Source organism: Macaca nemestrina, chromosome 19 (assembly GCF_043159975.1).
Source record: "Macaca nemestrina isolate mMacNem1 chromosome 19, mMacNem.hap1, whole genome shotgun sequence".
NCBI classification, from domain to species: Eukaryota; Metazoa; Chordata; class Mammalia; order Primates; family Cercopithecidae; genus Macaca; species Macaca nemestrina.
Genome location: NC_092143.1, coordinates 6194744 through 6221147, shown reverse-complemented (window position 1 = coordinate 6221147; position 26404 = coordinate 6194744). Strand labels below are relative to the sequence as shown.

General features: G+C 39.1%; 1 protein-coding gene across 5 annotated transcripts in view; it reads right to left on the bottom strand.

Moving 5' to 3' along the window:
• LOC105489337 (F-box protein 15) overlaps positions 1 to 26404 on the bottom strand; it is a 76895-nt gene that overhangs the window by 36155 nt on the left and 14336 nt on the right. For 3 of the 5 annotated variants that reach the window (XM_011754084.3, XM_071085180.1, XM_011754088.3), the window contains 5 exons: positions 24505 to 24747; positions 23501 to 23710; positions 20057 to 20183; positions 18569 to 18651; positions 17442 to 17584 (listed from right to left, as the gene is read on the bottom strand). In XM_011754084.3, coding sequence (XP_011752386.2) covers positions 17442 to 17584; positions 18569 to 18651; positions 20057 to 20183; positions 23501 to 23710; positions 24505 to 24747 — 806 coding nt within the window. The remainder of the gene's footprint in view (positions 1 to 17441; positions 17585 to 18568; positions 18652 to 20056; positions 20184 to 23500; positions 23711 to 24504; positions 24748 to 26404) is intronic. The other 2 variants (XM_011754086.3, XM_011754087.2) reach the window with 2 other exon arrangements.

The window sequence follows — 26404 nt, the reverse complement described above, 5'->3', positions numbered from 1 at the left end:
GATCCTAAGAAGAAGCCCCTTAAACAGCCTGCAATATGGTTGCTATAAAAACCATAAACCTCTGTGATAGTCAATTTTTAAAATAGTCAACCTAACATTCAGGCAATGCAAATTTAAAACAATCAGATGTCCTTTTCACCTCTCAAATCAATAGATATTTTTCAAAATAATGGTCATGATAACAGTGCTATAATCATGAAAAGTGGATACTAAATGTACAGCATTAGGAGAATGGGTCAGTAAATCATAAAAAAGCCAAACAATGGAATATTATACAATTTTTCAAAATCAAGTTTTCAAGAACTATTTAGTGGCATTTGAAAAACACTCACAATGTAATTTAAAAGGAAAAAGAATGTAATATTGTTCATATAATGTTCTCTAAGGATATAAAGAGAGCTATATATTTGAAAATGAACCAAAACATAAACAATAGTTGTCCTTGAATGATTTTTATTTGCTTCTTTATAAATTCTATATATTCTGAATTTTCAAATCTCATAATCAAAAAGATAATTGTTTTTTGTTTTATTTTACTTTTGATTGACAATAATTAAACATATTTATGGGGTACACAGTGATATTCTATAAAAAAAAAAACAAGAAATTCTATCATTTATAATAATATGGATGAATCCAGAAGACATTATGTTCAGTGAAATAACCAAAGAACAGAGAAACAAATACTGCATGATCCCACTTATATGTGGAATTTCAAAAGCTGAAGTCAAAGAAGACATTAGTTTTTTTTTTATTATTATACTTTAAGTTCTAGGGTACATGTGCACAATGTGCAGGTTTGTTACATATGTATACATGTGCCATGTTGGTGTGCTGCACCCATTAACTCGTCATTTACATTAGGTATATCTCCTAATGCTACCCCTCCCCCCTCCCCCTACCCCATGACAGACCCCAGTGTGTCATGCTCCCCTTCCTGTGTCCAAGTGTTCTCATCGTTCAATTCCCACCTATGAGTGAGAACATGCTGTATTTGGTTTTTTTGTCCTTGCAATAGTTTGCTGAGAATGATGTTTTCCAGCTTCATCCATGTCCCTACAAAGGACATGAACTCATCCTTTTTTATGGCTGCATAGTATTCCATGGTGTATATGTGCCACATTTTCTTAGTATTTTAATAGCAATTCAGATAAAAAGTAAAATGTGACTGGTTTCCAGTTCATTTTTAAAAACGTTGGAAGTCACCACTCCATCCTAACAACAAGTAAAAATCAAGTCTTGTTAGATCTGTAAGAAAAGTAAAGTCATAGGGCAAACCACTGTCCCAAAATTAGAGAGACAGACAGGAGAATACAGAGAGTCGTAGCTCCATTGAGCCAAAACCTCCATAAGAACCAGTACCAAAAAAAAGGGAAACCTGAGCTGTAAATGATAAGCTGCTAGAGACTCAGTGTGGGCAAGTCTGAGAGTTAAAAACTTAAGGGGAACCCAGTCAAGGGGTGTGGGCACATTTATGCGAGTTTTACCTCTAGAAGCTTCACCTGGTTCTCACAGTGAGTATCAGAAAAATATTCCTCCACTCCCCTGGAAAATGAAGGGGAAAGGAAACACCGAAATATACCAGAGCATTCTATGCTACTTAACGAGGCTTTTCCTCAGGAGAAACTAACTAGAGAATAACCTACTAGGGGAGTTATCGAGCCTAACCTACCCGAAGGAAGAGAAACACTAAACCGCAGCCCCATCCCTCCAGCCATTCTGGATGTTGTAAAGTGGGGGACCAGAGCAGTGCCTGTGAAGTTCACAATCTGGGGTCACAGGCTCACTCAAAGACTGAGATCTAACCAAAGGACTAGAAAATGCTTACCACACACAGACACCTTACCACCACATTACTGTTTTTTGTGGTTCCTTTTACCCAGGACATCATGTCCAGCTATCAAGAAAAAATTACAAGGTATACTAAAAAGCAAAACACACAGTATGAAGAGACAGAGCAAGCGACAGAACCACACTCAGCTGTGGCAGGGATGTTGGAATTATCAGACTGGGAGTTTAAATCAACTAAGATTAACAGACTAAGGACTGTAAGGGATAAAAAAATTTTTTTTAAAAAGACAGCATGCAAGAATAGGTAAACAATGTAAACAGAAAAGTAGAAACTCTAAGACCCAAAATAAATGCCAGAGATTAAAAGTCCAGTAACAGATGAAGAATACCTTTGTTGGGCTTATTAGTAGGCTAGAGCTGAGTAAATAATTTCTGAACTTAGGGATACTTTGATATAAACCTCGAAAACTGAGAAGCAAAGAGAAAAAAAAAAAAGACAGAAAAAAAACCAGAACAGAATATCCAACAACTACAAGAAAACCACAAAAGGTGTAATTTACATGCAATGGAAATACCATAATGAGAAGAAAGAGAAGGAAACAGAAGAAATACTTGAAACAATAATGACTGAAGATGTCCCCAAGTTAAGGTCAGACATCAAACCATAGATACAGGAAGCTCAGAGAACACCAAGCAGGATAAATGCTCCCCAAAACTACACCTAGGTGTATAATCTTCAAACTACAGAAAATCAAAAATTTTAAGATCCTGAAAGAAACTAGAGGAAAAGAACACATTACCTATAGAGGAGCAAAGATAAGAATTACATCTGACTTTTCCTCAGAAACCAGGCAAGCAAGAAGAGAACAGAGTAAAACATTTGAAGCATTAAGTGTTGAGAGAAAAAATCCACCAACGTAGAATTCTCTACCCTGCAAAATTATCTATCAAAAGTGAAAAGGAAATAAAGACTTTCTTAGAAAAACAAATATTGGCCAGGAGTGGTGGCTCACGCCTGAAATCCCAGCACTTTGGGAGGCTGAGGCTGGCAGATCATGAGGTCAGGAGATCAAGACCATCCTGGCTAACACGGTGAAACTCTGTCTCTACTAAAAATACAAAAAATTAGCTGGGCGTGGTGGCGGGCGCCTGTAGTCCCAGCTACTCAGGAGGCTGAGGCAGGAGAATGGCGGGAACCCGGGAGGCGGAGCTTACAGTGAGCCAAGATTGCGCCAGTACACTCCAGCCTGGGCAACAGAGCGAGACTCTGTCTCAAAAAAAAAAAAAAGAAAAGAAAAACAAATATTGAAGGAATTTGTTGCCTCTAGACCTGCCTTGTAAAAGAAAAGGAAAATGATCATCTGACAAAGAGCCAATATTCAGAATCTACAAAGAACTTAAACAAATTTACAAGAAAAAACCAACCCCATCAAAAAGTGGGTGAAGGATATGAACAGACACTTCTCAAAAGAAGACATTTATGCAGCCAACAGACACATGAAAAAATGCTCATCATCAGTGGTCATCAGAGAAATGCAAATCAAAACCACAATGAGATACCATCTCATGCCAGTTAGAATGGGTGATCATTAAAAAGGCAGGAAACAACAAATGCTTGAGAAGATATGGAGAAATAGAAATGCTTTTTACACTGTTGGTGGGAGTGTAAATTAGTGCAATCATTGTGGAAGACAATGTGGTGATTCCTCAAGGATCTAGAACAAGAAATACCACTTGACCCAGTGATCCCATTACCGGGTATATACCCAAAGGATTATAAATCATGCTGCTATAAAGACACATACACACATGTTTATTGTGGCACTATTTACAATAGCGAAGACTTGGAACCAACCCAAATGTCCAGTGATAGACTGGATTAAGAAAATGTGGCACATATATACCATGGAATACTATGCAGCCATAAAAAAGGATGAGTTCATGTCCTTTGCAGGGACACAGATGAAGCTGGAAACCATCATTCTCAGCAACCTATCACAAGGACAGAAAACCAAACACCACATGTTCTCACTCATAGGTGGGAGGTGAACAATGAGAACACACGGACACAGGGCAGGGAACATCACACACCGGGGTCTGTTTGGGGATGGGGGGCTGGGGGAGGGATAGCATTAGGAGAAATACCTACTGTAGATGACAAGTTGATGGGTGCAGCAAACCAACATGGCACATGTATACCTATGTAACAAACCTGCATGTTGTGCACATGTACCCTAGAACTTGAAGTATAATAATTAAAAAAAAAAAAAAAGGAAAATGATAAAGGTCAGAAACTTGGATCTACATAAAGAAATAAAGAGCACTGAAGGAATAAGCGAAAAAATAAAAGCTTTCACTTCCTTATTCATAATTGACCTAACAAATAACAGTTTGCCCAAAACAATAATAGTAATAATATATTCAAATACATATACATATGTGTGCATATATATATATATATATGCTTATTTATAAGCAAAAGGAGAAACAGCAATGATACAAAGATTGGGAGGGAGGAATTTGGATTATTTTGTTATTGTAAGGTATTTGCAATACCTGTGAAGTGGCAGAGTGTTATGTGAAAGTGAATGGATTTGTGGTAAATGTGGTGAATTGTAGAGCAACCACTATAAAAGTTTAAAAACAAGTATAAGTGAAATGCTAAAAAGAAGACAAAATGGAATCTTATAAAATGCTCAATTAAAACTACAAAATGCAGAAAAAGCATAGAATACATAAATAGGAATAAAGAACAAAAGTAACAAATAGAAAACAATAACAAATACAGTATATACCTCTCCAACTGTATTGATAATAACTTTAAACACCAGTGGTCTAAATATACCAATTAAGAGACAGAGATTCTCAGAGTTGGTAGAAAAAAACAAGACCTAACTATATATGGCCAATAAGAAACTCACTTTAAATGTAAAGATACATACAAATTAAGTGGAAAGAAAAAAATAAACCATGCTAACACCAATCAAAAGAAAACGTAAGTAGCTACATGTCAGACACAGCATGCTTCAGAGCAAGGAAACTTACCAGGGATAAAGAGGGGCCATCTGATACTGATAAAGAGATCAATTTTCCAAAATGCTATAACAATTCTTAATGTGTATGTGATTAGCAACAGAACATCAAAATATCTGCAGCAAAAACTAATAGAACAGCAAGGAGAAATAAACTAACCCACTATTATAGGTGGAGACATCAACACCTATCAGAAATTGACAGATCCAGCAGGCAGAAAATCAGTAAGGACGTAAGTGAACTCAACAATGTCATAAATTAACTGGGTATAATGGATATTTATAGACTACATCATACAATATGAGCAGAATGCACATTCTTCTCAAGCTCACGTGGAACATTTACAAAGACAGACCACATTATGGGTCATAAAACCATAAAACACACCTTGGCCAGGCGCGGTGGCTCACACCTGTAATCCCAGCACTTGGGAGGCTGAGGCAGGTGGATCACCTGAGGCTCTGTCTCAGAAAAACAAAAAAACAAAACATAAAACTTACCTTAACAAATTTACAAGACTGGAAATCATACAATGTCTGCAAATTGATACAATTAAACTAGGTATCAATAACAGAAAGTTAGCTGGAAAATTCCAAAGTACTTGGAGACTGAATAACAGATTTCTAAATAACACATGAGTCAAAAAAGAAATTCCAAGAAAAAGTTAAAAATGTTCTGAAGTAAATGAGAATGAAAACACAACTTAACAAATTTTGTGGGAGGCAGTAAAAGCGGTGCTTAAATGGAAATTTACGGCATTAAATTCATATATTAGAAAAGAAGAAAGATCTAAAATCAACAATCTAAGCTTTCACATCTTAAGAAACTAGAAAAATATGAGCAAATTAAATCCAGACTAATAAGAAAAAAAGAATAAAAATTAAAGGAAGAATCAGTAAAATTAAAAACAGAAGATCAATGTAGAAAAATCTATGAAACTGAAAGCTGGTTTTTTGGAAATAAGAATAAAAGCAATAAGCATCTAGCAAGGTAAACTAAGAGAAAAAGAGAGACTACAAATTGTTAATATCAGAAATGAAAAATGGGAACATCAGTGTAGCTCCCATGGATATTAAAAAGATAATAGGAGAATACTATGAACAAAGCTATGCCCACACATTTGATAATCTAGATGAAATGGGCCAATTCCTTGAAAGACACCATCTGCCAAAATTTACACAAGAAGAAATAGATAATCTAAATAGGTCTATAGCTATTAAAGAAATTGAATCAATAATTAATAACCTTGTAAAACAGAAAGCACCAGGCCCAAATGAGTTCACTGGTAAATTCTACCAAATATTTAAGGAAGAAATTATATCAATTCTCTAAAATCTCTTTCAAAAGATAGAAGTAAAGGGAATACTTGCTAACTCATTCTATAAGGCCAGCTTTGCTCTAATTTCAAAACCAAAAACATTGCAAGAGAAGAAAACTATAGACAAGTAACTCTCATGAATAAAGATACAACAATCCTCAACAAAATATCAGCAAGTCAAATTCAACAATGTAGAAAAATAATTATATATTATGATCAAGTAGAATTTCTCCAAGGTCAACATAGCTGGTTCAACATTGAAAATCAATTAATGTAATTCATCACACAACAGGCTTAAGAAGAAAAATCACATGATCATAACACATACAGAAACAGCATTCAACAAAATCCAGGGAAAAAAAGGAATACAGGGGAACTTTCTCAACTTAATAAAGAATAGCTACATAAACGCTGTAGTTAACATTGTGCTTTATGGTGAGAAACTCAACACTTTCTCATTAAGATCAGGAACACAGCAAGGATGACTCCTCTCATCGGTGCTTTTCCACATCATACTGGAAGTCCTAGCTAATGCAATAAGACAAGAAAAGGAAATAGAAGGTATCGTGATTGGGAAGGAAGAAATAAAACTCTTTGTTCAGAGATGACATAACCATCTCGGTAGAAAATCCAAAAGAATCTGAAAGAATGGCCAAAATCCAGGACACTGACAACACCAAATGCTGGTAAGAATGCAGAGCAATAGTAACTTTCATTTATGGCTGATAGCAATGCAAAATACTACAGTCACTCTGGAAGACAGTTTGGCCATTTCTTACAAAATTAAACACACTCGTACCACACGATCCAGCAAGCACACTCCTTGGTATTTACTGAAAGGAGTTAAAAACCTGTGTCCATAAAAACCTGCACATGGATGCTTATACCAGCTTTATGCATACTTGCTAAAACTTGGAAGCAACCAAGATGTCTTTCAATAGATGAATAAACTGTGGTACATCCAGACAATGTGATATTATCCAGCACTGAAAAGAAATGAACTATCAAGCCATGAAAAGACATGGAGAAAACTTAAATGCATATTACTAAGTGAAAGAAGCTGGTCTGAAAAGCTTAATACTGTAAGATTCCAATCATATGATATTCTGAAAAAGGAAAAAGGATGGAGACAGCAAAAAGGCTAGTGGTTGCTAGGAATTAGGGAGAAGGGATGGATGAATAGGTGAAGCTCAGAGGATTTTTAGGGTAGTGAAACTGCTCTGTATACTACCATAATAGTGAAAACGGACCATTAATATTTGTCCAAACTCATTAAATGCATAACACCAAGAGTAAACCCTGCCATAAACTACAGTAGGACCTTGGGTGATTATGATATGCCAACATTGTCCACTCTAGTGTGGGATATTAATCATGAAAGAGGTTATGGTTTTGTGGGGCAGAAGCTATATGGGAAATCTCTGTACCTTCCTCCCAGTTTTGCTGTGAACCTAAAACTGCTCTAAAAAGTACCGTCTATTTTTAGAAAAACTCAAATGACAGAAGCAGCATACTTTGTTATTTAAGATTTACCTCCCTTAGATTCTTTAGTATTCCTCTTCCTCTCAATACTGATAAAAATACTACAATATACTGCACCATGCAAAACCTTTTTCCTTCAGTTTCTGAAAATTGGTAATAATTAGCCTGATACAAAAATCAAATAAATATACATTTCTTCATACTTTGCCTTGCTGATCAGGCCCCTTTGGCAAGCTCTATTTACACTTCAAAGACACAACTGGACTATTTCCTGTCTTCTCTTTCATGTGGTGGCACCATCACCTCATCAGAGTGCTCATGGACAGCTATGCTGAAAAGAGTTCACACAGCAGGCCTCACACTGTCAATTCTTAGGAAGATCTGCTTGCAAGCCTGGCCCTTGGATGTGGTCTAAGCATTTGGATTTCAGAAGTGTTCTCACCCACCATTCCCTAACCAGTAGGGGTGGTTCCCGTACCTAAACAATTTGTATAACGTGGTTAATGCTGAACATCCTCTTTGCTTCTGAGAGTCTGGAATTCTGCCAGTGCCAGGCAGAGACTGCCAATGTGACAAGCCCCCAGTAAAAACCCTGGGTGCTGAGTCTCTAATGAGCTCTCATTAGAGCTGTCTAATGATAGACATTTCACACGTCTGGTCACAACTCATTCTTGGAGGAATTAAGAGCACTTTGTGTCGACCCCATGGGGAAGGATTCTGAGCTTGCACTGGTTTCCTGCAGACTTTACCCCATGCCCTTTCTATCTTTGCTGACTTTGTTCTGTATCCTTTCACTGTCATAAATCTTAGCCGATAATGCAACCATATCCTGAATCCTGGGAGTCCTCCTAGTGAAGCACTGAAATTAGGGAGCCAATGTCACCTATTTACATTCCCAAAAGAACAGAAAACAAAAGTTATACAGAAAAACCCACAGGCACTGTTAAAAGCTCACCTTAACTTTTCATTTACAAATTACTCTTTCAGTATTTCCTTCACTATTTACGCACATTCCTTCTTTCCCCTCATAAATCCAATTCAGATAGCAAAATATTTCTTCATCTAAACTTCCTTTTAGCTTAATTTTAGTGGCAATACACAAAGAAGCAGGTAACAATATGTGCAAGTCCGGGGATTATACATTTTTCTTTGAGAAGAAATTAGATGGATCCTTTTTAAAATTTTCAATATAGCCATGACTTGACAAAGTCGCAGAACACATAAAAATACAAAGAAAGGACACTTCCCAGTTCCTTGGGGGAGGAGTATGACAAAGTTCCAAGGAGAAGCAGTCACATAAACCTATAAGGAAAAAAGAAAGGACAGAAATCCTTTTTATTCACTATCGGGTAGTGCAGACAGGTCAAAAAGCCTTTCCCTAGACACAGCTTCTTACTGAGGGAAAATAATGCCTAGAAGCATGAGCAATATTTTATGGAATTAGAGGACCTAGGGTCCTCCTAACCACGCCAAAATAGAACATCCTCAGATCTGAAAGGACAACAGAGGAAGAAAACTAGAGCAAGACTTAGTGTCCACTGGCCTGGGAGCTGAGCCCATTGGAGACATGTCAGAACTCAAAGCTAAGAGACATAAGCTGTTGCCTCAAAATGGATGACTGCAGCGCTGGCTGAGCTGGGAGATGTTGCTGGTCAGCCAATGAGGTGACGCTTATTTCTGAGCATTTACCACTGAGTCAGTTTGGAAATACTCTTCCCACTCTGTGACTTGAGAACCTAATCCCAGGCACCAAGAGTTAACGGGCTTCTTCTGGTTTGTTTTTAGTAACAGATATTGAAAAAAACTCAAAGGACCTTGTACCAAAGTTCATGGGACAGAGTTAAGAAAATAGAACAAAGGGATATTTTGTTCAGAGAAAATATCGTGACCAAGAGGTAGACGACATTAAACTGCCAGAACTCACTCTGAATGCTTCATTGGGATTGTTCTGTCTGAAAACAAACACAAATCCTTTGATTATTTGCATTCTCTACATATACAACTCTAGAGATCCTTTTAGCCATATAAGGCAAATTATTCTACACAGTGCATTCTATACTTTCTAAAGAAATACATATGTATCTTTTAAAGGATGAAGATAAACACTGGTATGTAGATATATCATAATGCATAATGTATAATCAAAATAGATACTCATTGCTTTTTTTATGAGTCTAATATTTATTAAAATGTGAATAAAGGATTTATGTATACAAAAATAATTTGACAGAAAAATCTGGAACTGCAAAAGATGTGAAAGACATTTTGCTCCACTCCCCCGGGAATCTATTTCTTTAGTGATACTGCACTTTCTTGGTTACTGTAGTTTCAGAGTGGTTAACATCTGCTAAGCCAGCCCCCTCTCAATTCATTTTCAAAACTTAAGACCTGGATGGTGATCACACAGGTGTTTTCTTTACAATAATGTCTTACGCATATCTCTGTGTGTCTTTTCACAATACAAAGATGTTTAATTACCAAAACAAAAAAAGGAAAAGCAAGGGAACAATTAACAGTCAGAATGGTGGTTCCCTCTGGCAGGAAAAGAAGCAGATGAGAGGAGGTTGGGGACACGCAGGTGGCTTCAAAGTCTGTGGTGCTGGCCTATTTCTAAACTGTGGTGGCTACATGGTTTTTTATTGTATTATTTTTCTGTAGCCTGTATACATAGAAAAGATTATACTTTCTCATAATTAAAAATTTAAAACAAAATTTCTCAGCCATTTAATATGCATATGTGCATTTCCAAAGTGATTTTAGACTCTACTTTGCAAGTTTGCTAATAAATTTCCATTGGGATTTTTAATAGGATTGCAATGACTTGGTGGACTAAATTGGAGCAGTCATAAAATCCCTTATTCAAAAATAGAATCCTGGAAATGTCCATACAGAATGACCAAATTCTGGCTCTATTAATAAATTATGTCATAGTTGAAGTTTTATCCTTTCCACTACCACACGACCCTACTACCCAGGCCTGGACCCCTCCCCAGTAACCTGTCTGGACACTGCAACTGGTCACTTCATCTCCACCCCACCTCCTCCTGGTGTGCCCTTCCTCAGAACCTTCCAGGAATCCTTTATGCCACCCCTCCCTGCTCATGTCTGTGCCTGGATTCCAGCCTCTCTCTGTCCCTAACCCTATCAGGCAGGGATCACATGAAGGCGGGGCTTCCCTCTGTGTGGCCCATCTCCTGCATTCAGTAACTGTTTGTTAATGAATGAACCCCAAACCACCCAGCCGCATCCCTTTACTTCCCGCAGCTCCCTACAGCCTGCCTGGTTAGCGTCCAGCCAGGCTTCTCAGGTCTCACGGAGGATGAACAGAGCAGAGAGCCACCCACATTCCAGAGACGTGATGATAGAACATTTTATCCTTGATAGGAAGAAAGTATTTTTTTTTTAATGGGGGCAAAGTGCTTTATCCCCAAATGCAATGACAAAGCTGAAATTTACTAAATATACCACATGGTACCACAAGAGAGTTTCTCAAAAACTACAGAGGACATTCTATTTGTATAATACTTTTTAAAATGTTATGAAGACACTCTGATGACAACAGCGCCCTCTGCTGACTTCTAGTAGTGCAACCATGGGAACTGGAAATATATTTGAGCCCACCTTGGAAATTCTACTTTGTCATCTTTTTATTGGGGGGAAATCATAAAAGGCTAATTATTCCTATCTCAGTTTCCCATTCTCCTTCATTTAACTTAACCTCTTATGCATTATAACAATCATATAACCATCAAGGGGTTTATTCACGTTAACACAAAATTGGCTTAAATATTACTCCAGCAAGTCAGCAGCCTACCCTGACCACAGTTACAATGCCAAAACTTTGGAAATACACTGACAGTCACACACACACAAGAAGATATACTCTAAAAGTACATCATTTAAAAGGCAAAAATATACAGGAAGTATATTGCAGGAAGCAGGACGTACCCAGCTCTGGAGTCGCACAGACCTGAGTGCAGACTGTGCCACCTGCTAGCTTTACAGAACAGAGACCTGACTCACTACCAGCTTCTGACTCCTCATCAATAACATGGGGAGGTAAGAGTACCCACGGCTCAGGCTTGCTATGAAGAGGAAGTGAAATACTTTACACGAAACATTTAGCAGAAACCTATAATGAGTGCTCATAAATGTTCCCTATTACTATCATATTCATCATTATTACGGGCATATTTTAGGTATGAGGAATGCAATATAAAAATTAATCAATGTTATGCTGTATTTGTATGCAATAATGAATGGCGGGTCCTCTTCTCTGCAGTTCTAGATATTCCCCTGAGACAGACCTAGCACCTAACCAGCCTAACTCCTCAATAATAGAGTGATGGGATAATTCTACATGTATATGGATTCTAACATACAACTTCTACATATATATTTCTTTTTTTTTGAGACAGGGTCTTGCTCTGTTGCCCAGGCTGGAGTGTAGGGGCACAATCATGTCTCACTGCACCCTGGAACTCTAGATCCTCCCACCCTCAACCTCTCAAGTAGCTGAGACTTCAGGTGCATGTAATCATGCCCAGCTAATTTTTGAATTTTTTTGTAGAGACAGGGTTTCACCATGATGCCCAGGCTGGTCTGGAACTTCCGGGCTCAAGTGATCTGCCTGCCTCAGCCTCTCAAATTGCTAGGATTACAAACATGAGCCACCACACCTCACCACATAAAGGTAGGTCAGGGTGTGGTGGCTCATGCTTGTAACAGCACTTTGAGATTCGTAATGTTAATAATGCTAATATTCCCCTTGATGATTTTATGACCTGTGTGCGTGTATGTACGTGTATGTGTATATATGTGTGTGTTTATATATACATACATATGTATGTGTATATATGTGTGTATGTGTATATATATGTATATACACACAAGTCATATAAACATCAAGGGGTCTATTAACATTATACACACACCCAGAGAAAGGGAGAGAGAGAGAGAAAGAGAAAGAAAAAATGATTTTTAATGGCAAATAATGTTGTAATTTGGTAAATTCTGTATAAAGACTGTACAGGAGTTCTCTGTATTTGTACAATGTAAAATTATTTCAAAATAAACATTTTAAAAATTGAAAGTAATATAACTAGTATCTTGGAAGCAATTTTTATAGAATAGTTGGTATACTGCAAAAGCTATGTCTTATAAACCATCTCAGATGAGAAACAGCACAAGTTCCTGATGTTTGCCTTGTAATGAGAGGATGATACAGACACTAAGTACCTAAACACAAATTTCATTTTTATTTGTCTAGCCAAGTAACCCACCATAGGTACAAAGGTAGAAAGTATTCTGCCAGACCTTGAATTTGTGAGGCTTTTTCTTTACAGAGAGAAGTACACAGTCATGTACTTTAGAAGGGGAATTCTGATGCCCTTCCTCTGGGTTGTAAAAGAAAAGGAATTAAGGCAGTGGAGGAAGACCAGCAGTGGAAGATCTGGAACCACACAGCAGCCTCCTGGGGCCTCCCCAGACCCTGAGAGGCAGGATGAGGCAGGGCTTCTCTCTCCTGGTGGAGAGGCTCAGGCCCTCGCTGACCTTGCTTTGGTCCTACAAGGAGCGCCAGCTTGCAGCTCTGCTCTGCAGCATCCTGAAGCTGCATCTTTGCCTCTAGAGGCAACAGAGAACTGCAAGAGCTTTGACCAAAAAGATCCTGGCCAATGCAGCTGAGAATCCTTTAGCCAAAGAAACAGAAAGAGCTTTAAGGTAATAGGCCCAGAAGAGTCTATCTAAGAGCCCCTCAACTGCGTGGCCTTTGGGAGCCACCCATTCTCTGTGATATTTATGTGCATGCCTACTATGTGCCATGACAGTCCTGAACAAAATAAACCAAAATACTGCCTTGTTCAAGTTACTTCTCTTAAACATACAAACTACCTAAATAAGTAAACTCTGTGTGTTAGATAGTGTTATGGAGAAAAACTGAACCGGGCAGGTGAGAAATGGGGAAACTGAGGGCTTCTAGGTGTAGCAAAGTGGGTAAAGCCTCACTGAGAAGCAGTCAGTGAATCAGGCTCAGAGAAACACGACCCCGGGGACCCATGCTGAGATCCAGGGCAGTAACACTGCAGGCGAGAGGGGCACACCAAGAATCTGAGGCCACAGCAGGCCTGACACAGTCAAGGAACAGAGAGGAACTCATTAAAGCTGCAGCAGAGCTAGAGTGGTGAGGACAGAAAGGGATAAGGCCAGAGAGGGAACAGCAGCAGTGTGGGCTGAGGCGGGGGAGGCAAAGTGGGGACACACAGGGCTCCATAATGGTTCACAAGGTTTAAAGGGGAAGGAGAGCTCTGAGGAGCAGCTGTGGCTGGGACCGGCCAGCCATCTCACCTCATCGCTGTGGAAATTGCATCTTGTTCCCCCATTTCCCAGGACAGCTGCTCACAGTGGTGGCACAGGTCAGGCTAGATGCCCAATTCAACACTCTATGAGGGCTGCAGACATGGAGAGCAGAGACTCAGTTCTCAGCTAATACTGGCATATAAGGCACAGCGTTTGTACCCTTGGCATGCACTGGGGCACACTGGCGACACCCTCAACAGTGTACTCAGTGTGTACTTAGCCAAAGGGATATCATAGTCTCCAATGTTCATGAATAGAACAGAGCTTCAAAATACACATGGCAAAAACTGATAAAACAGCAAACAATTCACTATTAGAGTTGGAGATTTCAACACCCCCTCTCAGTAATTGATAGGCAAAAAAAAAAAAAAAAAAAAAAAACAACTCTCTCAACCGATCTGACCTGATTACTATGGTAGAACACGCTACTTGACAATAGCAGAACACATTCTTCTCAAGTACACACAGAACATAGACCAAAAGAGATCATATTCTGGAACATACAACAGATTTCAGTCACTTTAAAAAATTCAAGCAATACAAAGCATACTTCTTGACCACAATCGAATTAAATTAGAACTCAGTAACAGAAAGATCTCCAGAAAATCCCCAAATATTTGGAAACTAGATTACACACTTCTATCTAACCCATAGATCAAAGAAGAAATAAAAGGGAAATTAGAAAGTATTTTAAAGTGAATAAAAATGAAATAAAACATATCAGAATTTGTGGGATGCCACTAAAGCAGTACTTAGGTGGAAGTTCATAGCATCAAACATCTTAATATAATACGAAAGTTCCCAAATCAATAATTTCCACTTCTCCCTCAAGAAATGAAAAAGAGAGCAAATTAAAACATAAGCAGAAAAAAAGTAGAAAGAATAAAAATCAACATGCAATTCAATGAAATACAAAACAGAATACAGGAAAAAAGTCAATAAAACCAAAAGTTAGGTCTCTGAGAAGATCAATAAAATTGATAAACTTCCAATCACACTGATCAGGAAAAAAAGAAAGAATACACGAATTACCAATATCAGGAATCACGTCATGTCACTACAGATTCTATAGACATGAAAAAGATAATAAGGGACTATTATGAAGAACTTTATGCCAATAAATTCAGCAACTTAGATAAAATGGACAAATTCCTTAAAAGACAAAAAAATACCAAAGCTCACTCAAGAAGAAATGAATAACCTAAATAGCTCTATCTCTTTGAAAGAAAAGGAAACTGTAGTTAAACATCTTTTCATAAAGAAAGGTCCAGGCTTTGATGACTTCATAGATGAATTCTACCAAACAAGGAAGAAATACTACCAATTCTATGCAAAAATCCTCCAAAAAATCCAAGAGGAAAGAATACTTCCTAACTCATTCTATGAGACCAAAACCTTACAAAGAAATTACAAAACAACTGGAAGATAAAACAAAAGAGAAGTAACAAGAATTAAATACTTCATAAATATCTTAACAAGAAATGTACAAAACTAGTATGAAGAAAATTCTGAAACACTCCTAAAAGACATAAAAGTATTTTTAAACAAACTGAAAGACGTTCCACATTCTTGGATGGAACAATTCAACAACAAAGATGTTAATACACCTCAGGTTAATATATGGAATTGAACAATTCTGATAAAAATGCCAACACACACAAGAAAACCTAGAAATCTTCCTGAGCCAAAAAGCAAGGAAGACTCAAAGGCAAATGGGTTATCTATAGGACACAGGAGCAGCCTGAAGCAGACCCCACCCAAAAAGCTGGGGACAATTTTAACTTCAAAAAGAAATGTCTATAACTGACTATAAATTATTGAATAAGTAAATATCCCAGAGTCCAAAGTGACACTAAACAAGGGTGGGGCCGAGGAGGAAAGAAGAAGAGCTCAAATTTTTTCTACCACAGTAGATGACTACTGCATCAATGAAACCATGTTCCACAGAGTTAAAGAAACTAATGACTGACAGAAATGCTTGAGTTTGCAAGATAGCAGATAAGAAAAAAAAGCGACTTACTGAAATACTAAAACTCCCTCCACTTGTAAGACAAAACTAGCTGAAATCCGTCGGAACCAATATGGCCAACTGGAGTTTTCACAGATGGAGCTTTCTGACATCACAGCCCGAATTCCCACCACGTTTCATATTAACTCCTCCTGAATTTGCAAGTGACCCATGAGGGCAGGAAGAGATAACTGCACCATGCCTGAGGACCTTCTGGACCTCCCCTTTCCTTCCACGAATCACCTACTAATCCCAGAATCCACGCCCTAAACCTTTTCTAAAAAAATTCCTGCGTTAAAGCCAGCATGAGGAGATAGGTTTCAGCTGGACTCCTGTCTCCTTGTTAGTGGACCAGCCATAAAAAGCTTTTCTTTTCTCAAAAACCTGGTGTCACAGCATTGGGTTCTAGCACATCGGGCAGCAAGCCCCTTTTGCTCTGTAACATCAATTTCTTCATCTGAAAATTGGCAGTTAAAAGGAAAGAATTAAGCATTTGCTCTGCCTTTTTAGAAGTTCACCCAGGTGATAAGAGAAAGTTATTTACAAAAGCTCAGTGGATAAATATAGAAATAGTGACATAATTAGAAAATCAACATTTTTAAACAAAATATTTGATTTAGGCAAAGATCATTAATGGGTGTCAAGTCCACTAGATGAAAGACTTTGGAGGAGCAGGGTATCTGGAAAAGAATACTTTTAATAATGAAGACATCTAGTGGTCACCATCTTAACCAGACGATAAAACCTGGCATTAGTAATAATGGGACAACCTGACATTACATACCTCTCAATATAATGCAAAATGAAGTACATAACTTCCCTTTTAAAATATTTTTACCAGAAATGTTAAACTTGAATCTAACCAAGTTCTTACATGAAACTCTAAGTTTCATGTAGGAAACTTGGCTATAGATGAATGAAACCAAAAGGAAATAATCAGACAAGTCAGAATGGGGCATTCTGACTTTTTTCCTGCTTGGCCTAAGCCCCCTCCTTTTCTCTGTCTGCCCAGCCTCTGTCCTGGCTTTGGCAGGATTGGCAAACACCAATGCAGTATGTAGAGGAGAAAGGCTGGTTTCTCTTTACTCTCATCCTGGAGTGGCACAGGCCCTGCTGGCAAATTTACCACATTCCTTTGAGAAAGAAGGGAAGAAGTCTGGGGAAAGCAGACTGCATGGAAAAATAATGACACGGTAGAGAAGATGAGTAGGGGCTACCCGCAGGAGGTGGCATTGAGAGTGACGGTGGTGAAGGAGACAGAGCCAGCGCTGAAGAGACTTGGTCCGGTGAGGACTTTCACAAGCCCTGGGATGACACACGGGTCTAGGAGGACACTGGTGCCAAAAAATTATAAAGTGACCAGTGAGGGCAATTCTTAACTCAGACATAAAAATTGGTTCCCTCATCTCAACCTTTAATTTCATAATAAAATAAAAACTCAATTAATGTCACCTTTCTTGGTGAAGAGATTGCGAAATGTACCACACAGGTAGAAAATTCCACCACTGTGCAGATCAACATGGAGTTGGTAGCCGTGCAGTCCATACTCGGGGCTATCATCCAAAAACGGGCTATGTGGAGGTAGTTCATAGGGACTGAAAAGCAAAACAAAAGAGACATGCAAATTTGTCAGTGCCAGGGACAAAATTCTTGGTTTGAAAACACTTTTTAAAAAATTACCATCCATATGAAAGCACTACCTCCTACAAATGAAACACCATAGGATTCCCTATAATCTTCAATACCAGGAACTTAAAAGACTGCTCAATGTTCCTTTTACCAACTTCTGTAACAACAGGCAATGATGTGAGTTCTGTAGGCAGCCACAGCCCAGCACGGGTGCACGTGTTTCTGCAGCTGATCCCAGGATGGCCACTCTACAAAGGCCACTCTGCCCCCATGTTGTTCTCAGTGTCCAGTGGACAGAAGCGCTCAGCAGGAAAAGGCACTGAACACCGATCTGCAGGACAGACAGACATCCAGGCAGACCCAAAGCCAACACAAAGTTTTATTCAACAAGAAAAACATGACTACATAAGGTGACAAATTCAAAAATATTCAGGAGCTTCTCAGGTAATAAAAAAAAACAACAGTGAGTAAGGAAGAGTGTAAGTCCACAGGAAAAGGGTGAGAGCTGTAGTGAAATGGGAAGCCTGTGCCCCACCTAAAGACACAGTTCACTGAAAGACACACACTGTCCACACCAGACAGAATCATCCGCAGGCCAGGGTCAGCCCAAGGGCCATGCATCTACGTGCCTCACGAGATGTGAAAATTCACATAAGAGCAAGAACTTGAAGGACAGTAGTGGCATCTTAAAGTAATGAAGCTGTCCTACCCATATAAATAACATCCTACTAGGTATAAATTCCTTAACCCAGAATAAATACAGCAAATATGTACTTGTGAATAATCCAATTATTTTAGCAACAGCCAAATAATTATGCCTGTTGGTTTGTGTTTACTGATTAAAAACAGAATATCTCTGCAGCCATTCTCAGGATATTAAGATGGCATCAACTTCTAATACTTTATATTTACCGTACAAAAATTCAACACACCCACATATAAATACATACATAGTGGCCGAGCCTAATGTGCTTCTCTCCACAAGGTGATGAAAATGAAGATTTGCCATAACAAAAGCCAATTCTTCCTCCTTCTGAAAAGTTAATTAAGAAGAATATATATTTCAACCAAAATGTTTAAATTTTTCACAAGGTCATTGTGAAGATCACAGCACATTCATCTTGCAGATAGATGCAGTTTCTTCCAACCATAAGATCACCACAGTGCTAATGCATTATTACTGCTAATATGTTATTACTATCTAATAAGACTTACATTTCATATTGACAGCAGGACCACAATTCACCCAAATATGCAGAGCACACAGGACCAAAAGAACTCACAGCCCAGAGCTTGCGAAATATCAAAAGATATATATGACAGTTGTGAAACTACGCAGTTAGTTCCAGGCTGTTTCAAACGCTTTTCAAAGACCTTCACAGATACCATATTAATTTCACAAATACTGAACTTCACTGACACAACATTCCTCTTGCAAGTAACTGCCTGATTTGGCCAACGTGGTGGGAATGATTAGATTCAACTTCTTCACTTGTCCATCAGGTTGAATAGCAGAAAATGCGACTATTTGGGGACTGACCTCCATTTCTCCCCAGATTCACAGCTGACACTGATGGGCGTAGGTGACCCCAAATGGTAAATCCGAAGGTGCCACTCTCCAGTAGCCAGGCAGAGGACAATCGAAGCCACCAGAGTGCTCACAACTCTGCACCCGACACAGCTGAATGCATGCGAGTCACAGAATGCAGAGCAGGCAAGCTGCAGTCTCACCCACAAGCCACCTTCACACAGAAAGGGGAGAATGGAAAGAAAAACTGACGGCCACAGTCGGCTGAGGAAAGGAAAAGGGACTAGAGGATTGCGTTGTCTGAAGCTGGGGTCTTAATTCCATCTAGTCATTGTAAACCAATGCATAATGCCAATGCAGAATCAGATTTGTGAACTACTATCTTAAAATATCAGCCAGACGTGGGGAAACAAGAAATCTTATGCAGAGAGAAAGGATAACATCTTAGACACCTGACCCTGAAGAGCAGATTTCACTCAAAGCCGCACCTACAGGATCAGAAACGTGCTTGGGAGACGAGCGTGCTGAACACATAGTAAGGGGAGACGTTGTCAAAGAAAGAGCATGAAAGGAAGAGAAGGAACATGGACTGATTGGAAATGGGAAAGCCACATGACATTAAAGGAGTAACACGAAGGAAAACATGAAGGCAGGAAGAGGTTGTTGTCTATGACAGCTGAACAGCAGAACAACAGATAGCACAGTTGTCTATGATACCAGAATAGCAGAACAGCCTCGGTGGAGCAGAGGGCCAGGTTAGTTTGGAAAAATGAGGTTGGTGAGATGTAAAACAGATTGCAGTTAGTGAAAAGACTTAAAGCATTTTACATTTGATGTCACACACAATGGTAAGTAAATGTGGTATTGTGATGGGGAAATGACACAGTACATACAGGCACTCAAGTCTTACCTTCCACACTCCCACCAGGAGGCCAGGGTGCAGGCAGAAGATCCGAATGAGTCTGTCACAGCCAATCATGGTAGATATGGTCAAATGACTCAGATTGTACTTTGCAATTAAAGAATGCCATCGGAGTCTTTGAACGTTATGCCAAGGAAAGGAGAGAGAGAAGTGAGCTTTCCTGTCTATAGTGTTGCCAGTTCTCTTTAGCGTATCACAAATGTGTTTGAAGAGCATGTTAATGATGTGCTCAAACTAAGTGGCACGTTGGCAGGGTGGGGACACAAATGAATAAAAGGCAAAATGGATACATTCAGATTTCCAACCCAAATCGGTTTTTCTTCCCCTCCATCTTGCTCTTACTGTCAACTCAATGACCCAGCCAGGAGGAAGCTGAAATATCAGGAAAGTGGTGAAGTGGTAGAACTGTCTCCTGTTCTATTCCCTCAAAACCCAGCACAATACAATCTAAAGCAGACACTCACTGTGCATTCCTAGTCAAGTGAGTGAAACGCCACAGAAGCAAAGATACACTATTTCAAGTGACATAAGAATGGGTGGTCTCAGGAGGTGGTTGGAAAGCAGATGGGTCTTTTACAGTTATTATCAAGGATAACTCAGAGAAGGTGAAAGTTGACACATCAGAAATAAACTGAAACTAAATCACCAGTGTTTTCATAAAGGAGACACTAATACAGCATTAAACTGAAATCCCTAAGGAGCTGGGGTCACATCTCATTCGACAGGTGGTGCCCAGCACCTCAAGCACAGTCAGCAGGCAATAGGTATTCAAAGGTACATTAAATAAGCGAGTTAAAAAGGACACCAGCTGCAGTCCTGTTTCAAAGTGGAAGGGACTGTGAGGCATCAAAACCAGATCTGCAGCTACCACATGACCTTAGTCCCATGTTCAACTTTTCAAAATAACTTCTTGTGCAGAGAACCACAGCTGGGTAAGGAGAGATGGTCGGTGAGCGTGTGTGATGTAGAAATTAGAAATAAACCCAGCAAAAATGCAGAATACACTTGGAGGAGGATAAATGCAGGGTCAGGAACCTCACCATGGAGTCAGAGAAACCTGAGGTAAAACCTTAGCTTCGACCTACAGTGACTTTGTGACTATCACAGGCTGGTTCTTCGTGTATGAAATCACCAGCCTGCTCAGTGGGGACGAGAGCACAGGGTGTGGGGCAGGTGCTCAATAAATTGCAGTCCCTGCTAGTATCATTAGTGTGGACAGAGGCAACTGGGTGGGGATGTGAGAAACCTTCTTCTCTGAAAATCTGGCTGTAGAGGTACTTATTAAATAGACTCTGAGAATGTGCTGAGTCCTCATGTGCTTGGCCTCACAGCCACAGACACAGAAACTAAGGCTGAAGTTTCCCCAGCAGTTCTCACAAATTTAGGGTGGGATGGCACAAGCTGCAGAGCAGAAAATGCTGGCAAGGAAGAAAATTGAGAATCTGACTAGAAAGGTATAAATTACAGGGGAACCCAAATTACATCAATAAGGCTTTCACTGTTGTTGAAAAACTTCTCATAGAGGAAACAAGAAAGACCCAAATAAAAACCGCAGAGTCTCCTCTGGGCTGTCACACAGACGCACACAAGGATTTATATTCCTGCATGATGAAAGCTTCAGTTACAAACTTGCAATAAAAGTGTCGATCAAAACAAATTCCTAAAAAACACTTTTAGTTTTGTTTATCGCAGTTTATCAAAGGCTGGCTGAAGTCCATTGAGGTCCCATGGAAATAAATTACATCAAATGAATTTTCCCAATGAACTCTAGCATTTGGCAGTCTACAGTATCTATTACTTTTGACCTTGATGACCATTTTAGGGAAATACTGTCTTTAACTGAGCTTTATAACTCAACATTATCCATTTAACTTAATTCTTCAGGATCATTTGAATTAGTGTTAGCCATTTTGTCCTAATATCTGTAAATAACATCTCATGATATGCCAAGTAACATACTGTTTAGCAAAACTAGTACAGTTTGTGGACTTATTCTCCAAACGTAATTTTGAAATGCATAAAGTCTAATTACCACATTAGAAAAAGCTGACTTCCTTCATGATACCACAAGAAATTTCAAAGATTTATCCAAATAAAAGTACAATTTTTTAAAAAGGTAACTGTTTCCAAAGTATTCTCCATAATATATTCAGGAAGAATAATTCATTTGTTGTCATAATGTCAAGAATATTTTTAGAGTACAATAAAACCTGGATTTGCCAGCACCAAGAGGTCTGAAAAGTCTTACATTCAGAGCATGGAAAGAGAGCTCAGTAATCACTAAAACAGTGCTCAAAGAGCAGGCGCCATGGAGAGGAGCCAAAAACAGGGTCCCCAGTTACAGAGCTGCAAAAAAAAAAAAAAGAAAAAAGAAAAGAAAAGTGCCTGTATCCAGGGAAACCATGAAAGAACGCTGTCCCTCCATGGAGACGGCAGGCACTAATGTCAGATATCACAGCATCCTCCATAGCAAGGACAGACAGGAGAGAAACCAGTGGGTGCAACTGCAGCATGCAAGGATGGTAAGAAAACGACATGGTAAATATTCCTGAAAAGTCAAAGAATACTGAGACAGTGAAGGAATTGGGAGGGCAGGAAACCAGTGTGGAAGAAGGCAGGTATTACCTTGATATTTGCAATATATCTTATATAAAGCTATGCTAGCTTGCTCCAGAGATGAGGATGCTAAGCATGCCATAATCCAGCTTTCAGGAGGAAGCAATCAATGATGAAAAAGAGAGCCTGAGAGAGCTGCTCAAAGGCAGATGCCAGCCTCATAGTGAATATGGACTCAGTGCAAAGCCACCTGACAACAGAATAGTAAAGGGCTCACTAAGCATTACCCATGTGCTGCACACTTAGCTGATCTACACACTCTACAGTGATATCTTTTGATCAGTCTTATTCACTGCAGTCATATATGCTAAATACTATGCCAGTATAATGATCATCTTATTTCAGAGAGGAGAGAATGGAGACATAAAAAGAGTAAGTTACTTGCACAAGATCACATATCTAGTAAGTTCAACAGAAGGCAGACAAAATAACTGATCATTATGACTTGGTTTCCTCATATTTAGACTACGATTAGTATTCCATTTACTAAAGAAGGAAGATACCACATATCTTTCTGTTAAGATGGTTAAAATGAAAAACCTCAAAGGTTAGCCATCAATCATCCAGGAAATGTTGTTAACTAGAATATCATTCTCTACCATTAAAGACAACCAAGATATGAGGAACTTAAATTTAGACCTAATCAGAAATGTGATAAAATGCATTATTTTCCTCTTCTACAGTAATGCAGAATGTACATTTAATATGTGATAAAATTATAAAACACTGCTCTTATTTTTTAATTACAAAAGTAATGCCAAGTAATATTTACACATAAGATGCTCTCACTCAACAGTTCTGCTGATTGGTACTTACCTATGTTTGGTGGGAGTTTTATACCAGTCCATAAAAACTGGTGTCACACCACATAAATCTAAGGTTGACAATGACGCTAGGCACGGCCAGTTTTTGCCATACCATATAACAGTAACTGATGTGTCATTTACGGAAAGATCAACATGCTCCATGATATATTCTTTTCCACTTTTTTCTTTCAGTATAATTGCCCAACCTAAACCAAACATTCTGGAGAAAGAAAAAAAACTAACAATGTTTGCCTCATTGGAAAAAAAAATGCTAAAGGCAATTTCACATATCTTCTCTAAAGCATCTAGTTCCTCAAAATCCAAAGTCAAAATTCTCAGAACATGCCCAGTTCAATTTTCATTTCAACAATAGTACTCTCTTCAGACTTTCTCTCCTCACCTAACACCCACTGAACATCCATGATCTTCCAGGTACTGGCAATATATAAATAAGACAAAGATTCTGCCCAGAAAAGAGACCTTGAACATTCTCACTGTACTACAGCAGATAAGTCGGTTACTTCTGCTTTTCATTAAAACTTTAGGCTATTTACTAGTTATCCCTCTGTCTCCACAGGAAATTGGTTCTAGGACCCCCGTGATACCAAAATCTGTGGACGTTCAAATCCCTTATATAAATGGCATAGTATCTGCATATAACCTAAGCTCCTCCTCCCGTATTATTTAAATCATGTGGAGATTACTGATAATACCTAATACAATGTAAATGCTGTGCAAACTGTTACTATGTATAATGTACTGGTTTTATTTGTATTTTACACTGATATTATTGTTTCAGGTTCCCCCCACCCCTACCAATACTTATGATCTGCAATTGGTTGAACTGGCAATGCAGAAGGCTATGTGGAATAGGAAAATGCTACATATTTTATAGATGCCCAAAACACACAAAAATACTAGAGATGGTCCCACACAATCTAAATTGCACATATGTCCTATGTACATGATACTTTGAGCTGATGCCATCATTCTCTTTTGGAACACACTGCGTACCTGAGGGCCTCTTTGGTCTTAACTGGAAGGCCTGTGTAAGGGTTGACAGGTTTGAGAATGTCAGCTAGTGCGGCTTTTACAGATGCTATTTGTTTTGTGATATATTCTTTCTTCCAATAACCAGCTTCTTTATCCTGAACTGACAGAAAGCTCACAGACACAGCTATCTTCTCTACTGAATTAACTTTCCAATTTGATCTTGTAGGTGAAAATGCGGTTGAGTAGATTCTGATCCAAATAAAACTGGAGGGAAAAGAGGAAATATGTTAACTAAGAGACACTGTCACCTACCTTAGTCATAATATATCAAATTAGAGATGCATAATATTCTCAAATAATCCAATTCCGGCCGGGCGCGGTGGCTCAAGCCTGTAATCCCAGCACTTTGGGAGGCCGAGACCGGCGGATCACGAGGTCAGGAGATCGAGACCATCCTGGATAACCCAGTGAAACCCCATCTCTACTAAAAAATACAAAAAACTAGCCGGGCGAGGCGGTGGGCGCCTGTAGTCCCAGCTACTCGGGAGGCTGAGGCAGGAGAATGGCGTGAACCCAGGAGGCGGAGCTTGCAGTGAGCTGAGATCCGGCCACTGCACTCCAGCCTGGGCGACAGACCGAGACTCCGTCTCAAAAAAAAAAAAAAAAAAAAAAAAAAAAAAAAAAATCCAATTCCATGAATAAGTCAAGCTGAATATTTACAGTTGAACGTTCATCTGTTAAAGTGAGTTGCAGTTTCAGATTTAGTGTTTTAAATTCAACACCACCAAAAACACCACCAAAAACCACTGCCTCTTATATCAGTAATGGAATAGGAAATCTAGTATTTTAAAAGTAACAGAAAGTATATGTAATATGATTCTTGTTTTTAAATATATACATGCTTTTTAAAAAATCAGAAAGGATGTATGTACACACACCAAGAAATTTCAATAGGGAACACTGGAATTGTACATTCTTTTTGCTATTTTTTAACTTTCAACAAGGAATAGGCTTTCACAAAGATAAAAAAAAAGTGAAGATTTTTAATGGTAACAACTAAACAATAGTTAACATTAAGTTTTTTCAACACTTACTATGTGTCAAGCATTGTTTAACCACTTTATGTATTATACGTTACTCATTTATTCCTCACAAAGAAACCAAGAGGTGCTGGTATTCCTGTTCCCACTGCACAGATGCTGTCACTGAGGCTCAGATGCAAGGTGAGCTGGCCCAGGTATGTGCACTCAAGTGTATAGTGAAGCTGGGATCTGAACCATAGCTCACACTGTTATCACCTGGGTTTCACTGCCTCTTCAATCACAAAGAAATGGGTCAAAGAAACTGAATAAGCTCGCCAAATTCAGAGAGTCAATAAGCCTCAATCTGGGAATTCAAACTCAGCTCTGACTCAAAGTCTGTTCCTTCCCCTCATCTCTTCTAAGAGGCCGGGAGAAGCCCCACGAGTGGTGGCAGTGAGCTGGCCTGAGGGCTCCTCCCTCTCAGCCAGTACTCTCCACCACCACCAGGAAAGAGAAGGAAGACACAGGGAAAACTGAGTCCGGGATTAAAATCAGTTCCTTACCTGAAAGGCAAACTTTGCATTTTAAACATGAATCATTTGCTCATTTATGTCTCCACATTACTGCTCAGAGCAGTATGGGATGAAGCAGTCAATGGCCTGGAGGCTGCAGGGAGAAAGCGATTCTCCCACAGAGCGGGGGTCCTGAACTGCAGCAGGACCCCTGGGGAGAAGCCTGGGCGCTCTGGGGAGGCAGGACTATTGCAGCAGAAAAGGGCCATTTCTCAAACACATGGCTTCAGAACGCCACCTCCTTGACTCAGACATTACATGGACTTCCCAACAAATGCAAGCTCACACATAGTCAGACCCTGGTTGAATTCTCTTCCTAGTGTGGGT